Source organism: Aulostomus chinensis, chromosome 1 (assembly GCF_037954235.1).
Source record: "Aulostomus chinensis isolate RoL2024-O1b breed Wild chromosome 1, RoL_Achi_v1.0, whole genome shotgun sequence".
Taxonomy (NCBI): Eukaryota; Metazoa; Chordata; class Actinopteri; order Syngnathiformes; family Aulostomidae; genus Aulostomus; species Aulostomus chinensis.
In genome coordinates this window covers 5080723-5102745 of record NC_141320.1, presented here as the reverse complement: position 1 = coordinate 5102745, position 22023 = coordinate 5080723, and the positions used below count along the sequence as shown (strand labels likewise).

Below are 22023 nucleotides of genomic sequence, written 5' to 3'. Positions count from 1 at the left end.
TTAATAGTTAGATACATTCATTATTTGACTTTCAACCTGCTTCTCCCACTCTTTTGTCACAGCTTCAGTGCCATGTTTAGACAAATGGTTTCTCCCCAGTGTGCGTTCTTATGTGTTTTTTCAGATTTCCCTTGTCTGACCATCTTTTGCCACAAACTGAGCAGGGGAATGGTTTCTCCCCAGTGTGTGTTCTCATGTGTCTTTTCAGATGTCCCTGTTCTGAGAATATTTTGCCACAAACTGAGCAGGGGAACGGCTTCTCTCCAGTGTGCGTTCTCATGTGTCTTATCAGTGGTCCGTTTTCTGAGAATCTTTTGCCACAAACAGAGCAGGGAAATGGTTTCTCCCCAGTGTGGGTGCTCATGTGTCTTTTCAGTTGTCCCTTTATTGAGAATCTTTTAGCGCAAACTGAGCAGGGGAATGGCTTCTCCCCTGTGTGAGTTCTCATGTGCTTTTTCAGACATCCATTTTCTGAAAATCTCGTGCCACACACTGAGCAGGAAAACGGTTTCTCCCCAGTGTGTGTTCTCATGTGTGATTTAAGATGTCCCTGTTCTGAGAATCTTTGGCCACAAACTGAGCAGGGGAACGGCTTCTCTCCAGTGTGCGTTCTCATGTGTCTTATCAGTGGTCTGTTTTCTGAGAATCTTTTGCCACAAACAGAGCAGGGGAATGGTTTCTCCCCAGTGTGGGTGCTCATGTGTCTTTTCAGTTGTCCCTTTACCGAGAATCTTTTAGCGCAAACTGAGCAGGGGAATGGCTTCTCCCCTGTGTGAGTTCTCATGTGCTTTTTCAGACATCCATTTTCTGAAAATCTTTTGCCACAAACTGAGCAGGGGAACGGTTTCTCCCCAGTGTGTGTTCTCATGTGTCTTTTCAGATATCCCTTTTCTGAAAACCTTCCTCCACAAACTGAGCATGAGAATGGTTTCTCCCCAGTGTGTGTTCTCATGTGTACATCCAACTTCCTTCTGTTTCTAAAACCTTTACTGCATGCTGAGCACCTGAAGGGACGATCATCCTCACTGACTTCTGTCTGAGATTCAGAAGGACCAAAGGTCACGTTCCTGATGATCTCTGATTCTCTTTCAGTCTTTACTTTTTGCTCTTTTGAGCTGCAATGAGTCACTTCCTGTCCTGGGCTCAATTTCTGAAGCAAATTCTTCCTTGAGCCAAAGGGTTCCTTGTGCTCAGAGGAGGCTGTGTTATCAGGTCTGACCCAATCATCCTCACTGACTGCTGTCTCGGATTCAGAAGAGTCTGACATCTGGTCTTCAGTCTGGGGTTGTTCAAGTGGATCTGGATCTACCTTGCTGGCTGGTTCTGGTTCTGGTCCTCCACTCTCTTCTCCATCAGCTTCTGTTTTCAGAGGATGAATTGGGCTGCTGCTCAGAGACTCTTCTTTCAAGTTCTCCTCAGTTAGACTCTGGTGAAGCTGTGGGAACTGAGGTTTCTCTTTGTCCCCTTCACTCTTCACAGGGACCAGAGTGAAGGGGAACGTGGTGATATCAGCCTCCTGCTGCCCTTGAAGCTGCCCTCCCTCCTCACTGGTCCAGAGCTCCTCCCACTCCTCTTTAATGTGGGGGGGCTCTGGGTCCTGCAGCTCAGGGGGAACCTCTTCTTTAATCACCAGCAGCTGCTCCACATCTGCAGGACACAAACAGCAACATCAGAAATCTCTTCATTTTACTCTGAAACAGTGGAGCAACAGACAGAAACAGAAATCAACTCAATGAAAAGTGCCAGTCAGCAAACTGGGAACAGAAACACTGGCTTCAGATGCTTGGATCAACGTTGTGTCACCCAGGTCAAAGGTCATAGTTCCCATCATATCTGCCAGTTGATTCATCAGTAATTTCTGGAATGAGATCCTGCAGGAGAATGAGAGTTAAAGTGCTGTACAAAAGTATTTGCCCACTAACCAATTTCTGATATTTCTTGCACATTTGTAACGATCATCCATTTCAGATCCAGCAAACCTAAATATTATGCGAAGATAAAACACAAGAAAGTTATAAAGTTAGTTGTTATTTAATAAGGTAAAAAACATCTGAGCCTACAAAGGCCCATGTGAATAAATGATTGCCCCCCTGCCTCTAACAGCTGGTTGCACCACCTTTTGCAGCAATAACTGCAGTCAAGTGTGAGCGATAAGAGGCGATGAGTCTTTCACATCGCTGTGGTGGGATTTTGGCCCACTGGGTTGCACTCAGAATGACGTTTCTCTTTCTCTCTCTCTCCCTTCAGAAAGTAACAGATGAGCCACAAACTGAATGTGGACCAGATTTACTGCAGAAGCTGAAGAATCCACTGGAAAAGGCAGCAATGAGAGGACAGGTTCACCTCCTCTCTTTCCCTCCGTGTCATTGATGCGTCTCAGCATCTTCTACAATTCTACAATTTCATTTAGCAGACGCTTTTGTCCAAAGCGACGTACAACACAAGCAAGAATTTAGACCTAATTAAGGAAAAGTCCATAGGAAGCGCAAAAGTGCTTCAGTTGTGATTTGGTCACAGGTACTGCCATCTAGTGGCAGAAGAAGTGTCGCCCCCCCCCCCTTTTTTTAAAAAAATATAATATAACAGACATACAACATCACATAACACAGTTAGTGCTACATAATCACTAAGGGCTGGGTCTTGGACCCTCTGACTTATTCTACCCCACAGGACAAAGAGGAGAAGAGTCAGGTTAAGTGCATCGGTGCACTCTGAACAATTGAGTCTTCAATTGTCTCTTGGGAGAGTTCCTTCTCTACTTTGTCATGGATCTGAACCCCCTACCATCAAACCATGTTCCATCAAAGAAAGAGGACTTTGGTCAACTTGGGCCATGAGAAGTCCAGAACAAATGACTTGGATATGGAGGTTTGTTAGAGTTTGCGAAGGGAAACAGGAGGCTGTTGTTGAGGAGTGGATTGGTGAGAAAGGAGAGTGGAGCTGTTCAGGTGCTCCAAACAAGAAGCTGAGAACAGGACAAGAAGACAAACAAGAGGTTTAACAACGCCAACCCTTCAGTTTGGTAAATATCGGCTACATTGAGAGCTCTTATAATTCTGACTTTATTTTGTAAGTTGATCTCAGAATTGGAACCAGAAATGTTTTTGTAGTTTTCTTTTTTAATTTGGCCCCGAGGGACTGCCACCTGCTCCTGGTCAGGGCTTTGGGGCATCAGGGACCCTCAGAGTTCCACCAGCAGAAGCTCAAGCCCTGTTCAAACTACGCTACTTTTGTAAGCGACAGGCCCTGCTGTTCACACCGTCGACGCTCAATCAGGCTGCTGTTCACACGACAAGATTTGTCGGCGCACAGGAGCGTTCATTAATGCCTCAGCCTGATGGGGAGGGAAGTCACTGACGCCTAAAATCTTGCAGTGTGAACTGAGCTTTAGCCTTCATGTGGGACCAGGTTGGACCGGTCTGAGGGTGAAGGTCTGACAAAGTGCAATCCAATTACATGACAACAACAGTGATCCAGAGAACCACCTTACCCCCCCCCCCCCAAAACCACCACATCCTTTCCGGCCTCAAGCTTGATTTATGCTTCTGCGTCGTGGCGACGCCGTACCTACGCCGTCAACGCAGACCCCTACGCCGTAGCCCGACGTGCACCTCCAAAAAATCCTGACTACGCGTCGCGTCGACGCATAGTGACGTGAACGTCAACGGACTGTGATTGGTCCGCTCACACGACGTTTCCGGTTCAGCACAACAACACCGCTATTTTTTAAGTTTCTGTGGTGAGAGCAACACGCAAAAATAAAAATGGACCAAGCCGAAGAAAGAGTTATCGAGGAGGTTCGCAGGTATGACCACCTTTACAACTTCCATTGTTGTCTCTGTCTCTGACCCATGTGCTTTGACCGGAAGAAAACTAAGGAATTCGACAAGAGTCCCCCAAAACCATACGAAGATAAAGCCACACCCCTCTAGTGGCTTGGCGGTGAATTACAGAGCAACGCGTTCCCTCGACGCAGAACTATAAATGCACAATGACGACGTAGGGGCTACGGCGTCGCCACGATGCAGAAGCATAAATCAGGCTTCAGTCACCACCATGTGCCCCCTTCACATTCCTGTCTGCCCCCTTACAAATGCCTGTCTAGAACCGGCCCTGCTGCAGCTCCACTTCCTGGACTGAATGAGGGGCCCAGCAGGTCCCTGCGGGGACTCACCTGCTCTGTCCAGCCTGACTCGGGGCTTCAGCACGGCATCGAGCAGCAACCTCTGCCGGCGGTTCTCCCGCTCGTACTCCGCCACGGTTTCCTCCAGCAGAGCCACGATCTGCTCCGCGGCCGCCGCCAGCCGCTCGGTGAGCAGCGCTCTCAGCACCGGGACTCCAGCCGCTGAGTCTCCTTCTCCCAGCTGCAGCAGGAAGTCTTCAGCGGCGGCGAGGATCCGCTCCTGGACCGACACCCGCAGCAGCTGCGCGGCGCACATGTTGAGGTTCTACCGGCGCCACTCAGCCTTCAGGAGACAAAGACCGAGGCCGGGGCTTCACGGAATTCTCCTTCTTTCCTTGTTGTGTTCAAAGCTTCCCGCGTCTTCTTCTCGTTTTGTGAAGCGCGTATTGATGACGTATGTGGTGACGTCCAAAGCCTCGCCAGCCAGCAGTGACCACATGACTGATTCGGGCCCTGCTTCTCCGGCTAGGCGTGAGATTCTAAATGTAAAGCAGTGAAACGCCGTGGTTTCCTCCCTCTGGTTCGCGCGTCTGTTGCAGCTTCGTTTCCATCACAGCTCTCTCAGCCCCATCAGCCATGTTGTTCATCATCGTGTTGGTTTTTGGAAATTGTACTAAAAGGATGGTTTGTTTGTTTGTTTGTTTTTTCTTTAAATGACCTGTGGCAGCACTTGGATGATGAAGTGGGGAGACTTGGAAGAAGTGGAACTCCAGCGAGTACATCAAGTACATCAAGTACAGCGATACTAGCAGATACTGGACGGACTCAAGATCCTCTGGTGCACTGAAGAGCCAGCAGACTGCCTGTCCCAGCCTCTTCCTGCTGGCCACAGACTTCCTGTGCAGGCCGTCATCATCAGGGCCATGTGAGCGTGTGTTCTCCACGGCAGGAGAAATCGCTTCAAGAAACCCAACAGACTTGATTTGAAAACGTTGGAAAAACTTCTTTTTTAATAAAAATTTGTAAAAACAAAGCGTCCTCATTCCCATCACTTTCACTGAGACTTTCACATCATGGTCCCATTGTTCAAAGACATGGAACGATCCAGTATGAACGCAAAGACTTCAATGATCTCATTGTGTTCACGGGTCATCAAATCAGTGTCAGTTCAGTCGGTCAAGCCTGCAGGGAGGTTTACAGTCCAGCAGGTGTCAGTATTCAGTGACAGTAACACAGTGTCATGGCGTCCACAGGCTTCATGACGCCTCATCCACCCTTCACCACTTCTCCTGTCTGTCCACCAGTCTCTTCACTTCTCTCTCTCTTTATCTCTGTCCCTCTCTTTCCATCTGCATATTTGTCTTCCTCCATTATCTGTCTTTGTCTCTGCCCCGCTCTCCTGCTCTCTTTCCCCCCAACCGGTCAAAGCAAACATCCCTTACCACTGATCCTGGATCTGCTCCACGTTCCTGCCTGTTAAAAGGAAGGTGTTCATCACCAATGTTGCAGGATGTGCTGCTGGTGGAGAATTGTTGGGTGGAGGTTCATTGAAGCAGTTTGGTGCTGGACCTGCTCTACTAGTAAAGAGTCATGAGAGAACTTTTGTTGTGATTTGGTTCAAACAAATAAAAATGACTTGACCAGTGTTATTTATGGTCTTTTGTTAATTGCATGCCACATGAAATTATTGTTGGTCACTTTCCTAGCAACAGTCTCACAGTGGCAAGACAAGAACACTTCTACTTTTGATGATGACAGTTTGTTCAACACTGAACTTCATCCAGTACCATGTTGTCAAACACTGGAACCTCCACAGCACCTGAACAGGGACTTGAACCCTGGACCCTCACATTAAAAGTCTGATGCTCTACCATCTGAGCTCCTCAGGCTCTTTCTACAGCATTGAGACAGGAACAGAAACACCTGTGAAGGTCAAACTGATGCTTTCTTGACTTGTTCAGTCCTCCATGTTAAAGTCCACCAGGCTTTTGATTGGCTCTGATTCTCTGTGGCAAAATCCAACAAGAGGCTCCAAAAATGTCCTGAATGTCACAAGAATGCACAGGACAAGATGTTAGTTTCCTTCATGTCTGCAGTTCCTCCACTGGAAAGTAAAGTCAATGCTGCTCCTCTGCTGAAACCTGGGATCGGACCAGGGACCTTTAGATTTTCAGTCTAAGGCTCTCCCAACTGAGCTGGTTCAGTTCTGAGTGAGGGCCCTGCTTCTCTCATTTATAATCTCTTCCACTCTCACTGGACCTGAGAGAGGATTGGAGCTTCTGAAGTCCTGACACAAATCAAACCAGGGACTTTGAACTACACAGTGAAGGAGTTGGTCATCAAGGTCGATGGCAGCTTATTAAGTTCTAGCTTTGATCAAATATAAGAAATGTAAATGAATTCAACATTGATTGCATTTCCCTCCTGTCTTTGGTGCCCTCAGACTTTCTGAGAACTGTAGGAGGAACTGCTCTCTGTTCTGTGTTTGTTCTGCTCAATGGAGGAAGGAACGGAGGACCAGAGCTCTAAGTTTTCCAGTTCCTACATCAGTGAATGGACTTTCTGTGCTGCAAGGAGCCAAAGCTACGAAGGAGGATTACAGTTTGTCCTTGCAGGAGTCAGTGACTTAATAGAGTCTCACTAAGGGTTGAACCTGAATGAGACAGTCACCCTTCAACATGGGGCCATGGCAGAGTGAACCAAGAACACTACAATGGGGGTGAGAGTGAAGCCATGATGGACTCACACTTCATCACCTCCACCATCATGTGGACCACCTGATCACCTCTCCCTCAACCTCTAAATAACTCATTCCCTGACCAGGAATCGAACACGGGACGCGGCGGTGAAAGCGCCAAATCCTAGCCACTAGACCATCAGGGACCACACTGAGATCTCCAACAACAGAGACTATACACAATGACTCAAGAACACAGGACTCTGTGGTCTCAGCTTGAGATGCAGAGGGTCCACCAAGACCACCAGACACCTCAGCCCCCTAAAGACAGTCCACCCCCAGGATCAGCTTCTATCACTCAGTGGTCCAGAACCATGATGAAGCCTGATCATGAATGTGAGCAAAGCTCTTGGAACAGGCCTGCTGCCACCACAACTAAGATCCTGCAGGTCACTAGAAACTCCAGTGTCCAGCTGACAAGTGGACGTTCCTCTGATCTGTGGTGGTGCTGAGTTTAGCAAACATCTCCAACAAGAAGATGAAGGAGGCCATCAACTCCTCCAAGCTCAACATCTATACTGGCTTTACTGGGAGATCAGGAGGTCAAAGCAGATCTTTTCCCTCCACCTCAGATGGTTTCTACTCACAGAGATGAGGGACCAGTTCAAACCAGCTCCCTGGAGCTCCCTTAAGCCATTGTCCCCATCAGCTAACATCTGGATCTGGACCTGCACCGGTGCTGACTTGTGTCTTGAGTCCCCAGAGTTTGTTGAACCAGAGAAGCTTCAACTGGTGACGGTCGTACAACCAAGCATGAAGGTGCGCCTGCATTGTCTGATCTGGAGCTAACAGGAATTAGCAAGTTAGCAACTGTTCTAGAGTTGCTGCTGAGTTGAATTTGAATTTATTTGTTGAAAGGTTCCAGTTTCTATGAGGTCAGGGAAGATTGGTGTGGATCTAAAGGTCCCTGTTGATCCCTGGACATTGTTTTGACTCATTGGAACATTTTCAAACCCTCGTTGCTCAGATTTTACATGAATTTGATCATGACTTTAGACACATGTTCTGTTTATTAATTAAATAATCACTTGAGTTATGAATTTAGTGAGTCAATCAGACTTGGTCAAAGATAAAAGTTAGTCTGGTTATTATTCAGTTTCCAGTCAGTAGGGACACACACACACACAGACACACACACACACACACACACACACACACACACACACACACACACACACACACACACACATTTTGTGAAACAACTCAGGAGTTATCAGGTGTTTTACTCAGAGGGATTCATTCATGATAAATGAGCATGGAGGAGACCCAGTAATCATCAACACAAGCGTCACATGAGCAGGTCACCACCCACTTTTATTGATTGGTTCTTGTAAGAATCACTCCTAACGCCATCAGGATGTCATTTTTTGTCCTGCCCTGTCTCAACTGTTGGAGCACAACTACAGCCTGAACTCTGCCACTACCTTATCCCTCCCTAACAACCTCATACAGACCCACTATCTGGACTAGCCTGACCCCCCTGACCCTCATCAGTCACTCCTAGTGCCTCACACCGGAGGGAATAGGAGCGTCTGTGAGCTCTGACTGTTGGGATGCACATCCATGTGATGGAAGAGCTGTTTTAAACAGGGAATCATTTGACCTCTTGACCTGTGTGGGCAGGTACAGAGGGACGATTCCATCATGAACAATAATATTACTAAACAAATGGGTCTTTAGCTTCTTTCTGAAGGTGTCCACCGCGTCCTCATGTCCAGTGGGAGAGCGTTCCAGAGTCTAGGAGCAGCAACCTGGAAGGTTCCCTCTCCTTCAGTGAGGCTGAATCCCTGTGGTCAGGGAGGATAAGGGACCCCACAGGTATCACTAAAGTGCTTTAGACTGCAAAGCACTCAGCTAATCAAGCTGGGATCAACTGCTGTGGTGATCAAGGTATCATCATATATAATAAACAAAGAAAACAAAGTTGAGGAAAAGCACACAAAGAAAAAACGATGAACATGAACAGAGCATCTTCTACACCAGATGTCACACGGCTCAGTAGACCTCTGGTTTGACCCCTAGCAGGTCCAGTCTCCAGGGTGCCCCCATCATTCTGCTTTTCAGTTGCAGGACATGCAGCAGAATCCCATCGCTCCTCTGCAGAAGAACATATGAGAGCGTCTGCTTGCTCTTCTCTGGCTGGATGTAGGGGAGAGTCTGCTTGCTCTTCTCTGGCTGGACGTAGGGGAGAGTCTGCTTGCTCTTCTCTGGCTGGACGTAGGGGAGAGTCTGTTTGCTCTTCTCTGGCTGGACGTAGGGGAGAGTCTGCTTGCTCTTCTCTGGCTGGACGTACGGGAGAGTCTGCTTGCTCTTCTCTGGCTGGACGTAGAGGAGAGTCTGTTTGCTCTTCTCTGGCTGGACGTAGGGGAGAGTCTGCTTGCTCTTCTCTGGCTGGACGTAGGGGAGAGTCTGCTTGCTCTTCTCTGGCTGGACGTAGGGGAGAGTCTGCTTGCTCTTCTCTGGCTAGACGTTGGGGAGAGTCTGTTTGCTCTTCTCTGGCTGGACGTAGGGGAGAGTCTGCTTGCTCTTCAGAAGTTTGCTGGACCTTCACTTGAAGGTCATGATTTTCCTCTTTCAAACAGCTTTTTAAATCATGAAGATTTCCCAGGATTTCCCTCTGAGCACTGTTCCTTTTCTTCTTTTGTGTTCTCACTGCACATAGAAGACTCTGAACTTCATTCAGACTGTCACACTTTGTGGGGTCCTGGTCCTTCCTTGATTTGAGGTGGGCCAACTCTGCAGTGAAGGTCTCTGTCTCCTGAGATGCAGTAGAAACTCGTCTCCTCAAACATCCATTTTCTGCCTCTCTCTCCTCACTCTGGGACCTCAGCTGTTCAAGAGTCATCTTCTTCTCAGTGAGTTCTTCTCTCATTTTGTTCTTCTCTGCCTGGATGGAGTTGAGCTCACACTTGAGGTCACACTTCTCCTTGTAAACCATCTTCACCTCAAGCTGAAGATTGTGGACTTGTGTGTTCAGGTCTCTGATCTGAGTCTGGTTCTCCTCCCTCACAGATTCAAGGTTGCCCACCATGGCAGACATGTTCTCTACCAGCTGATATGCAATGATCTTCTCTTGTCCAAGACTAGAAACCTGTCCCCACAAATTCTGGTTTTCTGTCCATCTCTTGTCACACAGAGACTGAAGCTGATCAAGTGCACTTTTCTTCTCAGTCAGGTCTTCCTCAAGACATTTCATCTCCACCTGTTCTCTCTCCCTCAGAGACTGAACCTGGGTCAGCTCTTTTCTGAGCTCATTGTTCTCTCCATCAACCTTCCTCCCCTCACACTGAAGACTGTGGACTGTTGCGTTCAGATCTTCTATCTGAGTCTGGTTCTTGTCCTGGTCCATTTTGAGGTTGGCCACCACAGCAGTGATGTTCTGGAGCTCCTGGATTGCTCTTTTATTCTCACGTTCAAGAGTAGAAACTTGTTCCCTCAAATTCTGGTTTTCTGCCTGTGTGTTGTCACACAGAGACTGAAGCTGCTCAAGTGCAGCTTTCTTCTCAGTCAGGTCCTCCTGCTCTGTCAGCCTTAGAGATGGAGGAGCAGGATCACATTGACCAGGATCATTCAGTGGATAAATACAGCTCCTACTGAGATCCACCAGATCTCTGAATGCTCCAACTATACAATCCAATGGAGTCATAGCCTTCTGTCCTGGGTTGATCTGAAGATCTTGAGCCAGACTAAATCTCCTGGAACTGTCAAGTGTTTAAAGACCAAACCTGCCCCATAAATGTGGAGTCTGGATTCTTTTCTATAATGTGACGGCAGTGACAGTCCTGCAGAGTGACATCACTGACATGACTGGATGACTTCAGTCACATGACTGGATGACAGTGTAGATTCCAATGTAGAGGTTGGGGAAATAGTCTCTGAGAATCCAACTTGAAGCCACGCCCTCCTTGTTCTTCAAAAACCCAAACAGCGACCATCAGTCTCCCTCCAATCCTGTACTTGGTTCAATGTTGCTGTTCCATTTTGCAGCAGTAGGGGTCGCTGTGATACCAGGTTCAGTTCAAGAGTCCCAACTCCAGCTCATGTTGGTGACCTCAGTGGCAGGTAAAATGGCGCTTCAGTGGATCATGTGATCAACTCATGTGTGTCCTCACTGCTCCACAGGTCTGTCAAATGTTCTTTTAAATAGTTGGACCCAGCAGAGCTGCTAGATTAGGAGTTGATGGAGTCGTTGCAGATACCAGGGTCCAAAGTCCAGCTTGAACCTGGTTTGTGCAGTTCTTTGTCAAGCTAGCAGCCATTCTTGTCACTGCCAAGCTAAAGTGACTTCTGTCAACAAAGGTCAACATACAAAAGGATATTTCTACTGGCAGTTCAAGATTTTGATCAAACTCCTTTTTCAGAGCTGGAACCTTCCTCTAGTGTCAGCTTCCTGTTCCATTCTCTATGTTAACGGTCAGTTTTGATCCACGTCTTCAATCAGCTGTCAAATAAACTAAAACAATTTTCTATCCTCCAAGTTGTTTCCATCTCTTGGTGACCTTGTTAGGCTTCCTTATCCATGGAAATATTGATTGATTGATTGATTGATTGTGTTTAGATTCATGTGTGACACTTGTGTGTGTTCTCTGCAGAGATGTTTCCTGCAGTTGAAGCACAATCCGTTTGTCCTGCTGTCCTGACTGCTTGGGCAGTCCTGACACCTCTTTCTTTTGGAATCAGGTCCTGAGTGGGGTTGTGGCTGTGGCTGTTCTGGTTGGTGTTGAGGCAGGGCTGCTGAGGAGGACGCTGTTGCACTCTTGGTGGATGTGGGTCCACAACACAAATGCATTCTATGCAGACACATCAAGGATGGTCTTTGTTTGTTGTGTTGTTGTGCAGGTCGATGGGAGAACGAGGCTGATGAGAGTCCCTGAAGCTCCCATGACTGAGAGAGGAACTGCTGGCAGTGTTGCTGACAGTGCACTTCTGACTTCAGGTTTGGCTCTGACTGTTGCTTTATCATCTTATTTTGATAACTGGTCCAGACAGACCCTCACTATTTGATCATTCAGTGAACAACATTTGTTGGTTTGATTTTGTTGAACTAGAGGTTCCTGACAAAGTCAAAAATCCTTGATACAATAAACAAATTGATGTGGTTCTTTGATGCATTTAAATCCTAAAACAGGTCCCACAGGAGGAAGGTTAAATCATGTGACCATCATCATAACAGCTGCTGACCTTGTTTTAACTATTTGATGGTGTTTAATATCACCAGCTTGCTAACATTAACTAGCTAACGTTGCTAGCTAGCTAATATTATTTTCTAACTTCAGGCCTAAATTTGGGATTGACTGTTAAAATTGTTCACCTCACCTTTGTAACACCAGGTTTTGTCTTGATGATGTCATTGTAACTGCCTTTCTGATTCTAAAATATAAATGCATCCAAAATAAAATGTCAAACTGCCCCTCCATGGAAACATCAAATTTAATATATTGACTTTAATGTCTGTCTTTGATCTCTAAACTCTGACTCTGATGTCATTGGTGCTGACTGAATTCTACCCCCTGACAGACTGGGAAGGCTCATATTGGTGATGTCATCATAAATATATGAAGGTCGTTGTTTCAAAGTAACTTGTTATTTTGTTCTTGGTTGTCATGGTGACTCGTGGTATCAGGGCTCCATTGATGATGGCATTTTGTGGTGGTTGTGCACGTGTGACACTCAAGGTGAACGTACTCACAGTTGATTGGACCAACTCAGATCAGCTGTTCTGAACCTGATACTCAGAGTTTCCATCTCAGTGTCAACTCAGGAGTGACTGAGGAGAAGAGTTTCAGAACAGCCACAGTTGGGGGACTTCCATCCAGCAGCCATTTTCTATCCCTGTAAGGAGTTCAGGGATCTGGAGCTGCTGGGTTTAGGTGGATCCAGAACACAAGATGGAGGTCAGTCAGGACCCCAGAAGGAGACCAGCATCTGGAAGGTGGAGATGCTTTAATCTGACACCGTTGTGTCAACAGTTCTGAAATCAGAACAAAAATAAACAGTCGTATTTCCACCTGCTACACCTGCATGTATTCAAGTGAACAGGAACACAGATTCATGCTTCACTTCTCCTGTGTGTTCATCCACAGTCACCAAACAACAACCAGACTGAAGAACTCCTTCATCCCCCGAACCATTAAACTGTTAAACTCCTCACTGGAGGGGGGGAGGGCCAACAGAAGGACTGTAGGAGAGGGCTGAGCACCATTAGCTTGCCCCGATAACAACTGGACACTCGTGCAATATAAGAGACTGTACATTATTATTATTATTATTATTATTAGTAGTAGTAGTAGTAGTAGTAGTAGTAGTATCATTATTATTTTATTATTTTTTATTATTATTATTATATAATTCTTGTTACTACTGCTATTATTATTTTATTATAACTATTATATGTTTTATATTATATCATCATCATCATTATTATATTATATCATCATCATTATTATTGTTATAATAACAATTAAGAACAATTAATATTATGATTATTCCTGTCACTATGCACATATACATAACCATCCAGGTACACACAGGCACCCGCACATGTATATATGCATATATATATACATACATATATATGATAGATATATATATATAGTCTTTGTTTTTTCTTCTTTGCTATTTTTAGTCTAATCTATGGTAACAGTGCTGTGAATGTATGTTGAGGAGAGTGCAATTTCCCTTGCAGAACGTCCAAAAGGGATTAATAAAATAGTCTGTCTGTCTGTCTGTCTGTCCAAACCAGACAAAAGGGGGTTTGCTAGCATGGCGTGCTGAGGTAGAAAGGCTCTGTTTAAATTGAGTCCTTTTTCCATTTCTTTCCCGGCTTCTTCAAGCGATGCTGTCGTCACTTCCTGTGACCACGGGAGGGAAGGGGTCACCCTTCAGAATAAGTTTGAAATCATTATGTTACTTCCTGTTCAACATGCCTTTAGCAGACCAACTCACTGACCTGCTCAGTGAGGTAGTGTGGCTGAGCGGTCTAAGGTGCTGGATTTAGGCTCCAGTCTTTGAGGAGGTGTGGGTTCAAATCCCACCACTGCCATCATGTCCCAGGTCTCTGGAGAGGTGTGTCAGGTCTCTCCTCTCTGTGCTGGAGGTGTTGGCTGTTTTTGTCACTCAACAATGTGCAGTAACGCTGAGCTGCCTTCAAGCCAACGACATGGGCACAGTGTACCCAGAGCCACAGGCTCCTCCCAGTATATGCAGCACTGCCAGTGACCTCTGCTTCAGTGTAACGGTGACTCTCCAAACTGAAGCTGATCCAGGACCAGCTCAGGAGGAGCCATGGAGCAGACAGGCTCTCTGATTTAATGCTGCTGTCTATTGAGAGGAACATCCCAGTTGACTCCAACAAGGCTGCTGATGTCTTCAAACCCAGGACCAGAAGAAGAACCCTCCTCTGAGTCCACAGACCTATGCACCGCTGCTCTGACTACCAGGTTACCTCCTGGTTATCAGGGTGAAGTCATGGTGAGGTGGTCAGTTGTTCCTTGGGTTTTATTCCAGAGGCCTGGGAGTTAAACACTGAATTAAATCATTTTAATTCTTTACATGAAGTTTCCTGCTGTTTAGCTAGAAATGTATGACAACTTCCTCCATGCTGGTGCCCCATCACACACAACAGGTGCACTTGTCCTCTTTTCACCTCTGACCCTCAAACATTCCACCAGTGAACGTCCAGAAATTGAAGCATCAACAGTTCAGCAACAATGAATTCTTCAAATCACCTCTGAAATAAGAGATGAATCTTTACCTGCTGAGGCTTCAGAGCCAAGTTGTGAACCTTCAACACTCACATTCCTGTTCTTGTCTCAGTCCTGCTCTCCTAAATCAAGACCTGTTTAATAGATGGTAGAGCAGAGAGGAGCAGAGGAAGAGAGCTGGGACCAGAACCAGAGGCTGATGGATCAAAACTGTCCTCTGGTAAATGAAAAGAACAAAATAAACCTGTTAGTTTAGAAATGTGAATCTGATAAAAAGGGGTGGAAAACAAATTGATCTTACTGCAGAATCACAAACCATTGTGAGTTAATAACAGTCTCCTTTCTGACTGAAGCAAAAGTTTACTTCAAAAGGTTTTTGTGATTCAACATAGCAGCTAAATTTCCATTTCTATACTGATTATCTGCAGTGGTTCATGGGGGGTGGAGCCTATCACAGCTGACAATGGATGAGAGGCGGGGTTCATCCTGGACAGGTCACCAGTCCATCACAGGACCAACACATAGAGACAGACAAGCATTCACAGTCACACCTACAGTCAATTTAGAGTATCAATCAGCCTCGTCCCCTCTTGATGTCTTTGGACTGTGGGAGGAAGCTGGAGTACCAGAGAGAACCCACACAGGAACAGGGAGAACACGCAGACTCCCAAAGAAAGATCCTGTGATGAAGCCGGGACTAGAACTTGGAACCTTCTTGCTGCGAGGCAACAGCACGAACCATTGCACCATTTTGTCCCCTGAAAATGCCACCAGAGTGTTTGTATTTTCTGTAAAATCAAGTACACATGAACACACTACACTAATCTCAGGGTAGTACTGGATAATGTGTCTGACTACAAATCAGAAGATTCCAGGTTCAACTGCTGGCCAGCTTAATTAAAACTTTACACTGAGAAGCTTTCATTTCCTCTCCTTCTTCCCAGGATGGTTCCACCTCAGTGGAAAGGTTCACTAAATACTCATCAACTTCTCTGGTCCAATCACATTTATGTTGGCACACAGAGAACAGATCCAGAGTCAGAGCTGAGACTTCAGTCTGACCACCTGAAGATGGAAGAGAAGAAGCCCTGATTTCTGGGTCTCAGTCTTTTTACTCTCTTGGCTCCACCCACACAGGGCAGGAGAACATCCTCATAGAGAGTCAGTGTTTTTCCATGTTTAACCCAATCAGCTCTCATTGGTTAAGAACAGGTGAGTTAGTGAGTGTGGTTCGTTCTAATCTGATGTCCAAGCTGCAGGGAACAGCAAAGCCAAACAGTACAGAAGCCTTTCAGCATTCATGCAGACTGGAAAGAGGCTGAAATGCTCCCTGCTTCTGGAAGGAGCAGAGATGGAGCCAGAAAAAACACAGAATTTACCCAGACTCTGATTTGAACTAGCAAGAGACTCAAGCTGGTCATGAAGTATGATTGGCTGCCTCTTCGTGATGTCATTCACACACACCTGTATAATCAGGATGTGAGCTGAGGAGTGGAGATCGATGAGTCCTGGAGACGTTCAATAATGTCCACAACTTTGGCACCAGGAAGACAGCAGGTGATGGCACCTGGGAGTTCAACAGACCTGATGATTGAACCACCAATCACAAGGATTTCAGCCTCCATTGTAAACAGAGAGTTTAGATGAGAGAGAACCTGCTGTCAGCCTCACCAGTCAGGGCAGTGGCAGAGGCAGCAGAGTTGAATGAAGCAGGATCACCTGGCAGGTCTCAGCTGGAGGTGATGACATCACTGGCCTCAGTCCTCACCAGTGCTCTGCCTAGCAACAGGGACGATGGGGAGAAACCAGTAGAAGCACTCTGAGAGTTGGAGACAGCAGGAGAGAGACCACGACAGAGTCACCCATGGGAAACTGTTGGATCCACTCAGGACAAGCTGGACAGACACAGATCAAAGTCAGAATTGATGATGATGTCATCAGGGCTTTGATGGTGTCTTTATTTGTACCTAGAATTCTGTCTTTGATCTCAGGAGGACATGAAAGAAACACAATTGAGGAAAGTAGAGGAGAACATTCAGCTTCATTAGAAACACTTGAACTGTTGAACAGTAGAATTTGTTAGAAACAGTTTACAACACTGAGTGACAGGATTGAAGAGGGGAGATTTTTCTACTTTAAATATAATTCTAACTTTAAACTGGAGATGAACATTTTTAGTAGTTCATATTCTAACATACAGAGGAAGTCATGTCATTCCCTTTTTAAAAAAAGAAAAAACATGTGAAGCTCCTCCCCCCAGCTCCAGATGGACAGACAGACATGAGAGTGGCCAGGAAGCAAAGAAGTGTTGTGCTCCTCTCCAGTGCTCTGGTGTTGTTGTGTTCTTCTCAGCTCCATCATGAAGACCTGCTGGCACTGGGCGCTGGTGGAAGTTTGCAGCTCTCACTGGAAAGTCCTGAGGCTCCTCCCACTCTGAAGCAGGCAGTTGCTCCCAGCCAGCCCACACTTTCACTCTCGGGTGTAGGAGTGAAGAACAAAATCAGAATCAAGAACCATCACTCTTTCATTGGGGCTCCTTTCTCCTTGTTCTGATCCAGAAATTCAACAGCTTCTATCATTGATTTGACAGGAAATGTTGATGACACACTGGGATTTTTGTTCTCCTGCTGTCACTGTCAAGTGCCAGTTCAGATGTACTTGACGTTACAGAAAATCCAGCACGGTGGTACAGTGGTCAGCACTGTCTCCTCACAGCAAGAAGGTTCCAGGTACCAGTCCCGGCTCCAGCACAGGATCTTTCTGTGTGAGTCTCCATGTTCTCCCTGTTCCTGTGTGGGTTCTCTCTGGTACTCCAGCTTCCTCCCACAGTCCAAAGACATCAAGAGGGGACGAGGCTGATTGATACTCTAAATTGACTGTAGGTGTGACTGTGAGAGTGAATGGTTGTCTGTCTCTATGTGTTGGTCCTGTGATGGACTGGTGACCTGTCCAGGATGAACCCCGCCCCTCAACCAATGTCAGCTGTGATAGGCTCCACCCCCCCCCCCCCATGAACCTTAACAGATAATCAGTGGAGAAATGGAAATTTAGCTGCTATGTTGAAGCAGAAAAACCTTTTGAAGTCTACTTTTGCTTCAGTCAGAAAGTGGACTGTTGTTAACTCTCACAATGGTTGGTGATTGTGGAGGAAGACAAATTTCCTTTTGAAACCCTTTTTAACAGACACACATTCCTAAAGATAAGGGTTTATTTTGTTCCTTTCTTTGAGCAGAGGATGGTTTTGATCCATCAACCTCTGGGTTCTGGTCCCAGCTCTCTTCCTCTGCTCCTCTCTGCTCTACCATTGACTGAACAGTCCTTGATTTAGGAGAGCAGGATTGTGACAAGAACAGGATTTTGAGTTTCAAATGTTTCCCAGTTTGGCTCTGCAGCAGGAGGTCTTGTAGAAACAGGGACTGACCTGACACCAGCTCCCTCTGGAACAATGGTTCATTCATTCATCGGTGCCAGGAGGCCTAAAAACACAGGACACACCATTCAATCCAGGACCTTGGAGCCTAAACTGAAACTCCATCACACGGTGGCTCTGCTGGGGCTCCCACAGGTGAGTGAGGCTGAGCTCCAGTCTGCTCTGAGGAGGCAGCAGACATCTGCACCACTCAGAGGTTTGGTTAGTGGCTTTGACAAAATCCCAACAAACTAAAATCCTGTTGAAGCAGGAAGTTCTAGTTGAACTCTCATCCACGTCACATGACCAAGAAAACCTCCTCTTTCATTCAGACCAGAACAGACAAACCTAGAAACATTGTTTCACCTTCTGATCAAACAATAACAAGTTCTTGATTGTTTGTCATGTTCTATGAATCAGACTGATGATCTCTGAATGTTCTAGGAGGGGGGTCTGTTTCTGATGAAGCCTGTTTGGTCTGGGGGGGTTAAGATGGTGGGGCTGTTTCAGTTCTAGTGCTGAAGGCTTTCACCATGACAGTCAGACTCTCCTCTGTCCTTCATGGTCCCTCAAATGTGCAGTGTGGACCTCACACACTGAATTTAGCCTGAAAACTCTTCATGAAAAGCAGGTGCCTCAGAGTCTCTGTGGCGCAATTGGTCAGCGCGCTCGGCTGTTAACCGAGAGGCTGGTGGTTCAAGCCCACCCAGGGACGATGAACAGGCTCTACTGGTGCTTAGGAGTCGCTGCGTTAATCATCTGAATGTGGACGGACAAATTGACCCTCCACAGCAGACACATGTGACAGATCTCTGGATGAGACGCTTCAGTGTTAAATTTAGTCGTCGTGTGTCATGCAGTGTTGAGGAGGCCTGCTGGCTGTGGGTAAAGTGGGGGCTCAGAGTTTGTGGAGTCGGCTCTGGAATGAAGGGGGTCACTGTTTGGTTCTGAGATGCTCCAGCTCAGGTTAGCGAGGTGGTGGAGAAACCAGTGAGAGCTCTGCCAGCTGGAGCCTCTTGGGTCCCGGGAGGCTTCACTCCTGGAGGTGGAAATGGTGAGGAGTTTTAAAATCTGCTCCTCTTTCACGCTGACTTGTTTTCTTGGGTTCCCTCTTTCATTCATGTGTGATTTTAGTCTCAGCTCTCTTAACCTGAACGGAGCCAGAACCCATTTTAAAAGAGCTGCTCTTTTAAACTCCTGGAGATCAAGAGGATCCTGCCATGTTTGTCCAGGAGACCCACAGCACAACAGTCAGTGAATGGGGATGCAGGCAGACTTTTAATGGAGGTCATTTGAAGTCCCAAGTCCAGTTGGAGCAGAGGGTGGAGTTTGATTCTCCAGGAGTTTTTGTTGTTTTTTTCACCAGTTTCTTTTGGTTTGGAGGAAATCATTCCAGGTGTTTGAAAGAAAGTGAGAGCAACTTTGGAAAATGTTCAACTTCCTTCGTTGGCCAATAGTAATATTTAAGGCCATCTTTTTCAGTTGTGACTCCAAGTGCTGAGCTGACAGTATTGATCCGTCTGCCTGTCATCTTCTGTCCTACCTTTGTCTAAGTTTGATGTGCTTCTCCTAGTGAAGGCATTGAATGACATCATCAATCCCAGGGTGATGGAGAAGTGCTCCTCCATCCATGTTGGTATCAAAGTGGTGAGAGTTGAAGTTGAGGAGGTAGAAGCTCCAGTTGGACCCAAACTGTGACTGCAGATGTGACAGCGTCATATTGACCCTTGTGTTCATCATTGTCTGTGCTACCTGTTGGCTGTCACTTTACTGTGATTCTTCAAGTGAAGTTGCTGAATATCATCAACCATGAATGTGGTAAAATACAGCATTGAACACAGGACATTTGACTGTGGATTAGAAAGTTCAACATTCATTGTCAATGTACACTGTTATTGTGACAATAAAAGACAGACATCAGCTGTGGTGAACATGTGAATTTATTAACTGATTATATTTACTTTTTTGTAAGAGTTCAACATAAGTAGTCACTTCATGTATAATAAAATGCCAAATGAAAAATATGAAGTGATATCATAGAATGCATTTATAACAGTAAACATTACAATTAATGAAAGTAATGAACAAGTAACGTAACATTTCTCCTCGTTGGGGTTCAATGAACAAACTATTTACAATTTGAGTGAAAGAAACCCAACATTCCCACACGAGCAAGCACTTGGCGACAGTGGTGAGGGAGGGAGAGAGAGAACAGGCAAAAATATACATACAGAATACATTTATAAAGAGACTAACAGCAATAATGTGACAGACAGTGACTCACAACAACAACATGCTGTGACACATGATAGTCACCCAGCACGAGTCCTGTTCAGCAGCTACGGCAAGCAGTATCGATGTTCCTGGTGCCTATCCCAGGGACAGGATCGGGAAGACGGGGGGGGGGGGGGGGGGGGGGGACAACAACCAACAACAATAGCAGAAAAAACAAACAAAACAAGGAGCAATAACAGAAAAAAGAAAAAACAGTTGCAGAATTTCCATTGCGGTTTTACCATTTGGTTTAATATTTTAAAATAAATGTCCGAGTGTATACGCGTGTGTATGAGTGTATATGCGTGTGTATGAGTGTGCTATGGTTTGTCTTGGATGCTGTGGGTAGCTGACTGTCGACGATGTGGGGGAGAAGAACAACACGCCCCCAGTCCAGAATAGCAGGCAGGTCAGGACCAAGCCACCAGGGCACCCAGAAACCCCCAGAACACGGGGAGCCCCGGGCCACACCCCTGGAAACAGCCACAGGCCCAACCCACGCCCCACCTGGAGGCAGCCCATAGAGACGGGGCAGTCAAAGGACCCAGCGGGTACCCCCCCCGCAGCACAAGCTGAGCCCAGGGGCATAGAGCCCCTCCAGCCCAAGATCCAGCCGGAGCCCCCTAAGGGGCCCGCCAGCAGCGAGGGCGACACCTGCCCACACCCCACGCCCAGGCGGGGCAACCACAGCCCACCACAACGACCAGGCCCACTGTCCCCGGACAGAGCTACCCACCCACCCAACCTTCCACCCCCATCCCCTCCACCCATCCCGTTTTTATGGCTTCAGGCCATAAGGCACCACCAGCCAGCGCCCCCCCCCCCCAAAAAAAGGGAAAAAGGACCCTCACTCACCCGAGACGCCCATGCCCGCCTGCCGGGGTTAGCCAAAGGCACCCGCGTCCGGGACCACCACCCCCAGAAAATTAAAACAAAAAAAAGAAACGAAAATAGAGGGGCTGAGTACTCCATAGATGCTGACGCAGTCCAGGGCACCTCAGACCTGGTAAAATTGCCAGCAAAGGATCCACCACACAACGGCAAGGCCTGTGACCAACCCCAGCCCAACCACCGTGCTGGGAGGCAGACCACCCCTCCCAGGTCAGGCCCCCAGGCCCGCCTTGGTGCATTTAGTAAAAGGGGGAGCAATGGACCCACTCCCCGCCCCAGCTGCCCCCCCATCCCAACATGGGTGCAGGATGGGTGTTGTGTTATTTGTTGTGCGGATGACTAGAATGCAGTTAAAATTGGGGGAGGCACCCAGGGCATGGGAGCCCCGCCTCCCAGTACATCCTCATGCACTCCCCCAAGCCCTCAATGTCTACGATGTGATTAAAATTGGGGGGTCCAGCCCCTCAAGGCCTAGTGTCACATAAGATGTGATGTGATGGGACAGAGAGGCGATGAGAGGTGCTGAGGAATGGGCCAGACCCGCAGGGGGCCGGCTTCCAGACCGGCCCCGCTGGACACCCTGTCACCACCACAACCAGCTGACAGGGTGTCTAGCCTACCTGGTCCAGGGGCCACATCAGAGCACCAAGGGGCACTGTCAGGAGATCCAGGCAGAGGGTCCACCACCCCGCCATGTGAGGGCTGGGAGGGCCCAGGCCCACCGTGCAAGGCGGGACCCCCAGCTGGCAGCCCATGTCAGGGCACCCAGTCTGATCAGCATCATAAAGGCCAGCCCCCAACCCTCCTATGTCCCCCCACACCCTCCCATTGTCCGGGAGTGGCGGCAGCCCAAGACACTGCACCAGGGCTCACCCCACCCAAGGAC

General features: G+C 47.2%; 1 protein-coding gene and 2 non-coding genes across 3 annotated transcripts; 2 read left to right on the top strand and 1 right to left on the bottom strand.

Annotated features, from left to right (window-relative positions):
- Window positions 1-76: 76 nt before the first annotated feature.
- On the bottom strand, window positions 77-21892 carry LOC147270111 (uncharacterized). Its single transcript, XM_086205018.1, has 3 exons — window positions 21758-21892; window positions 20754-20900; window positions 77-1036 (listed from the first exon to the last, which is right to left on the bottom strand). Exons 1-3 carry the CDS (start codon window positions 21890-21892, stop codon window positions 77-79), a joined length of 1242 nt encoding a protein of 413 aa, XP_086061144.1.
- Window positions 13821-13902, top strand: trnal-uag (transfer RNA leucine (anticodon UAG)). Its single transcript has one exon. It is a non-coding gene; the product is annotated as a tRNA-Leu (tRNA).
- trnan-guu (transfer RNA asparagine (anticodon GUU)) lies at window positions 18614-18687 on the top strand. Its single transcript has one exon. It is a non-coding gene; the product is annotated as a tRNA-Asn (tRNA).
- Window positions 21893-22023: the final 131 nt, after the last annotated feature.

Coding starts and splice junctions, on each gene's coding strand:
- LOC147270111 (XM_086205018.1), bottom strand. CDS start 21,892: ATGGGCTGCCAGCTGGGGGTCCCGCCTTGCACGGTGGGCCTGGGCCCT. Junction 20,901..21,757: donor TGATGTGGCCCCTGGACCAG/GTAGGCTAGACA, acceptor GGGTGTGGGCAG/GTGTCGCCCTCGCTGCTGGC. Junction 1,037..20,753: donor TCTCTATGGGCTGCCTCCAG/GTGGGGCGTGGG, acceptor TCTGAATCTCAG/ACAGAAGTCAGTGAGGATGA.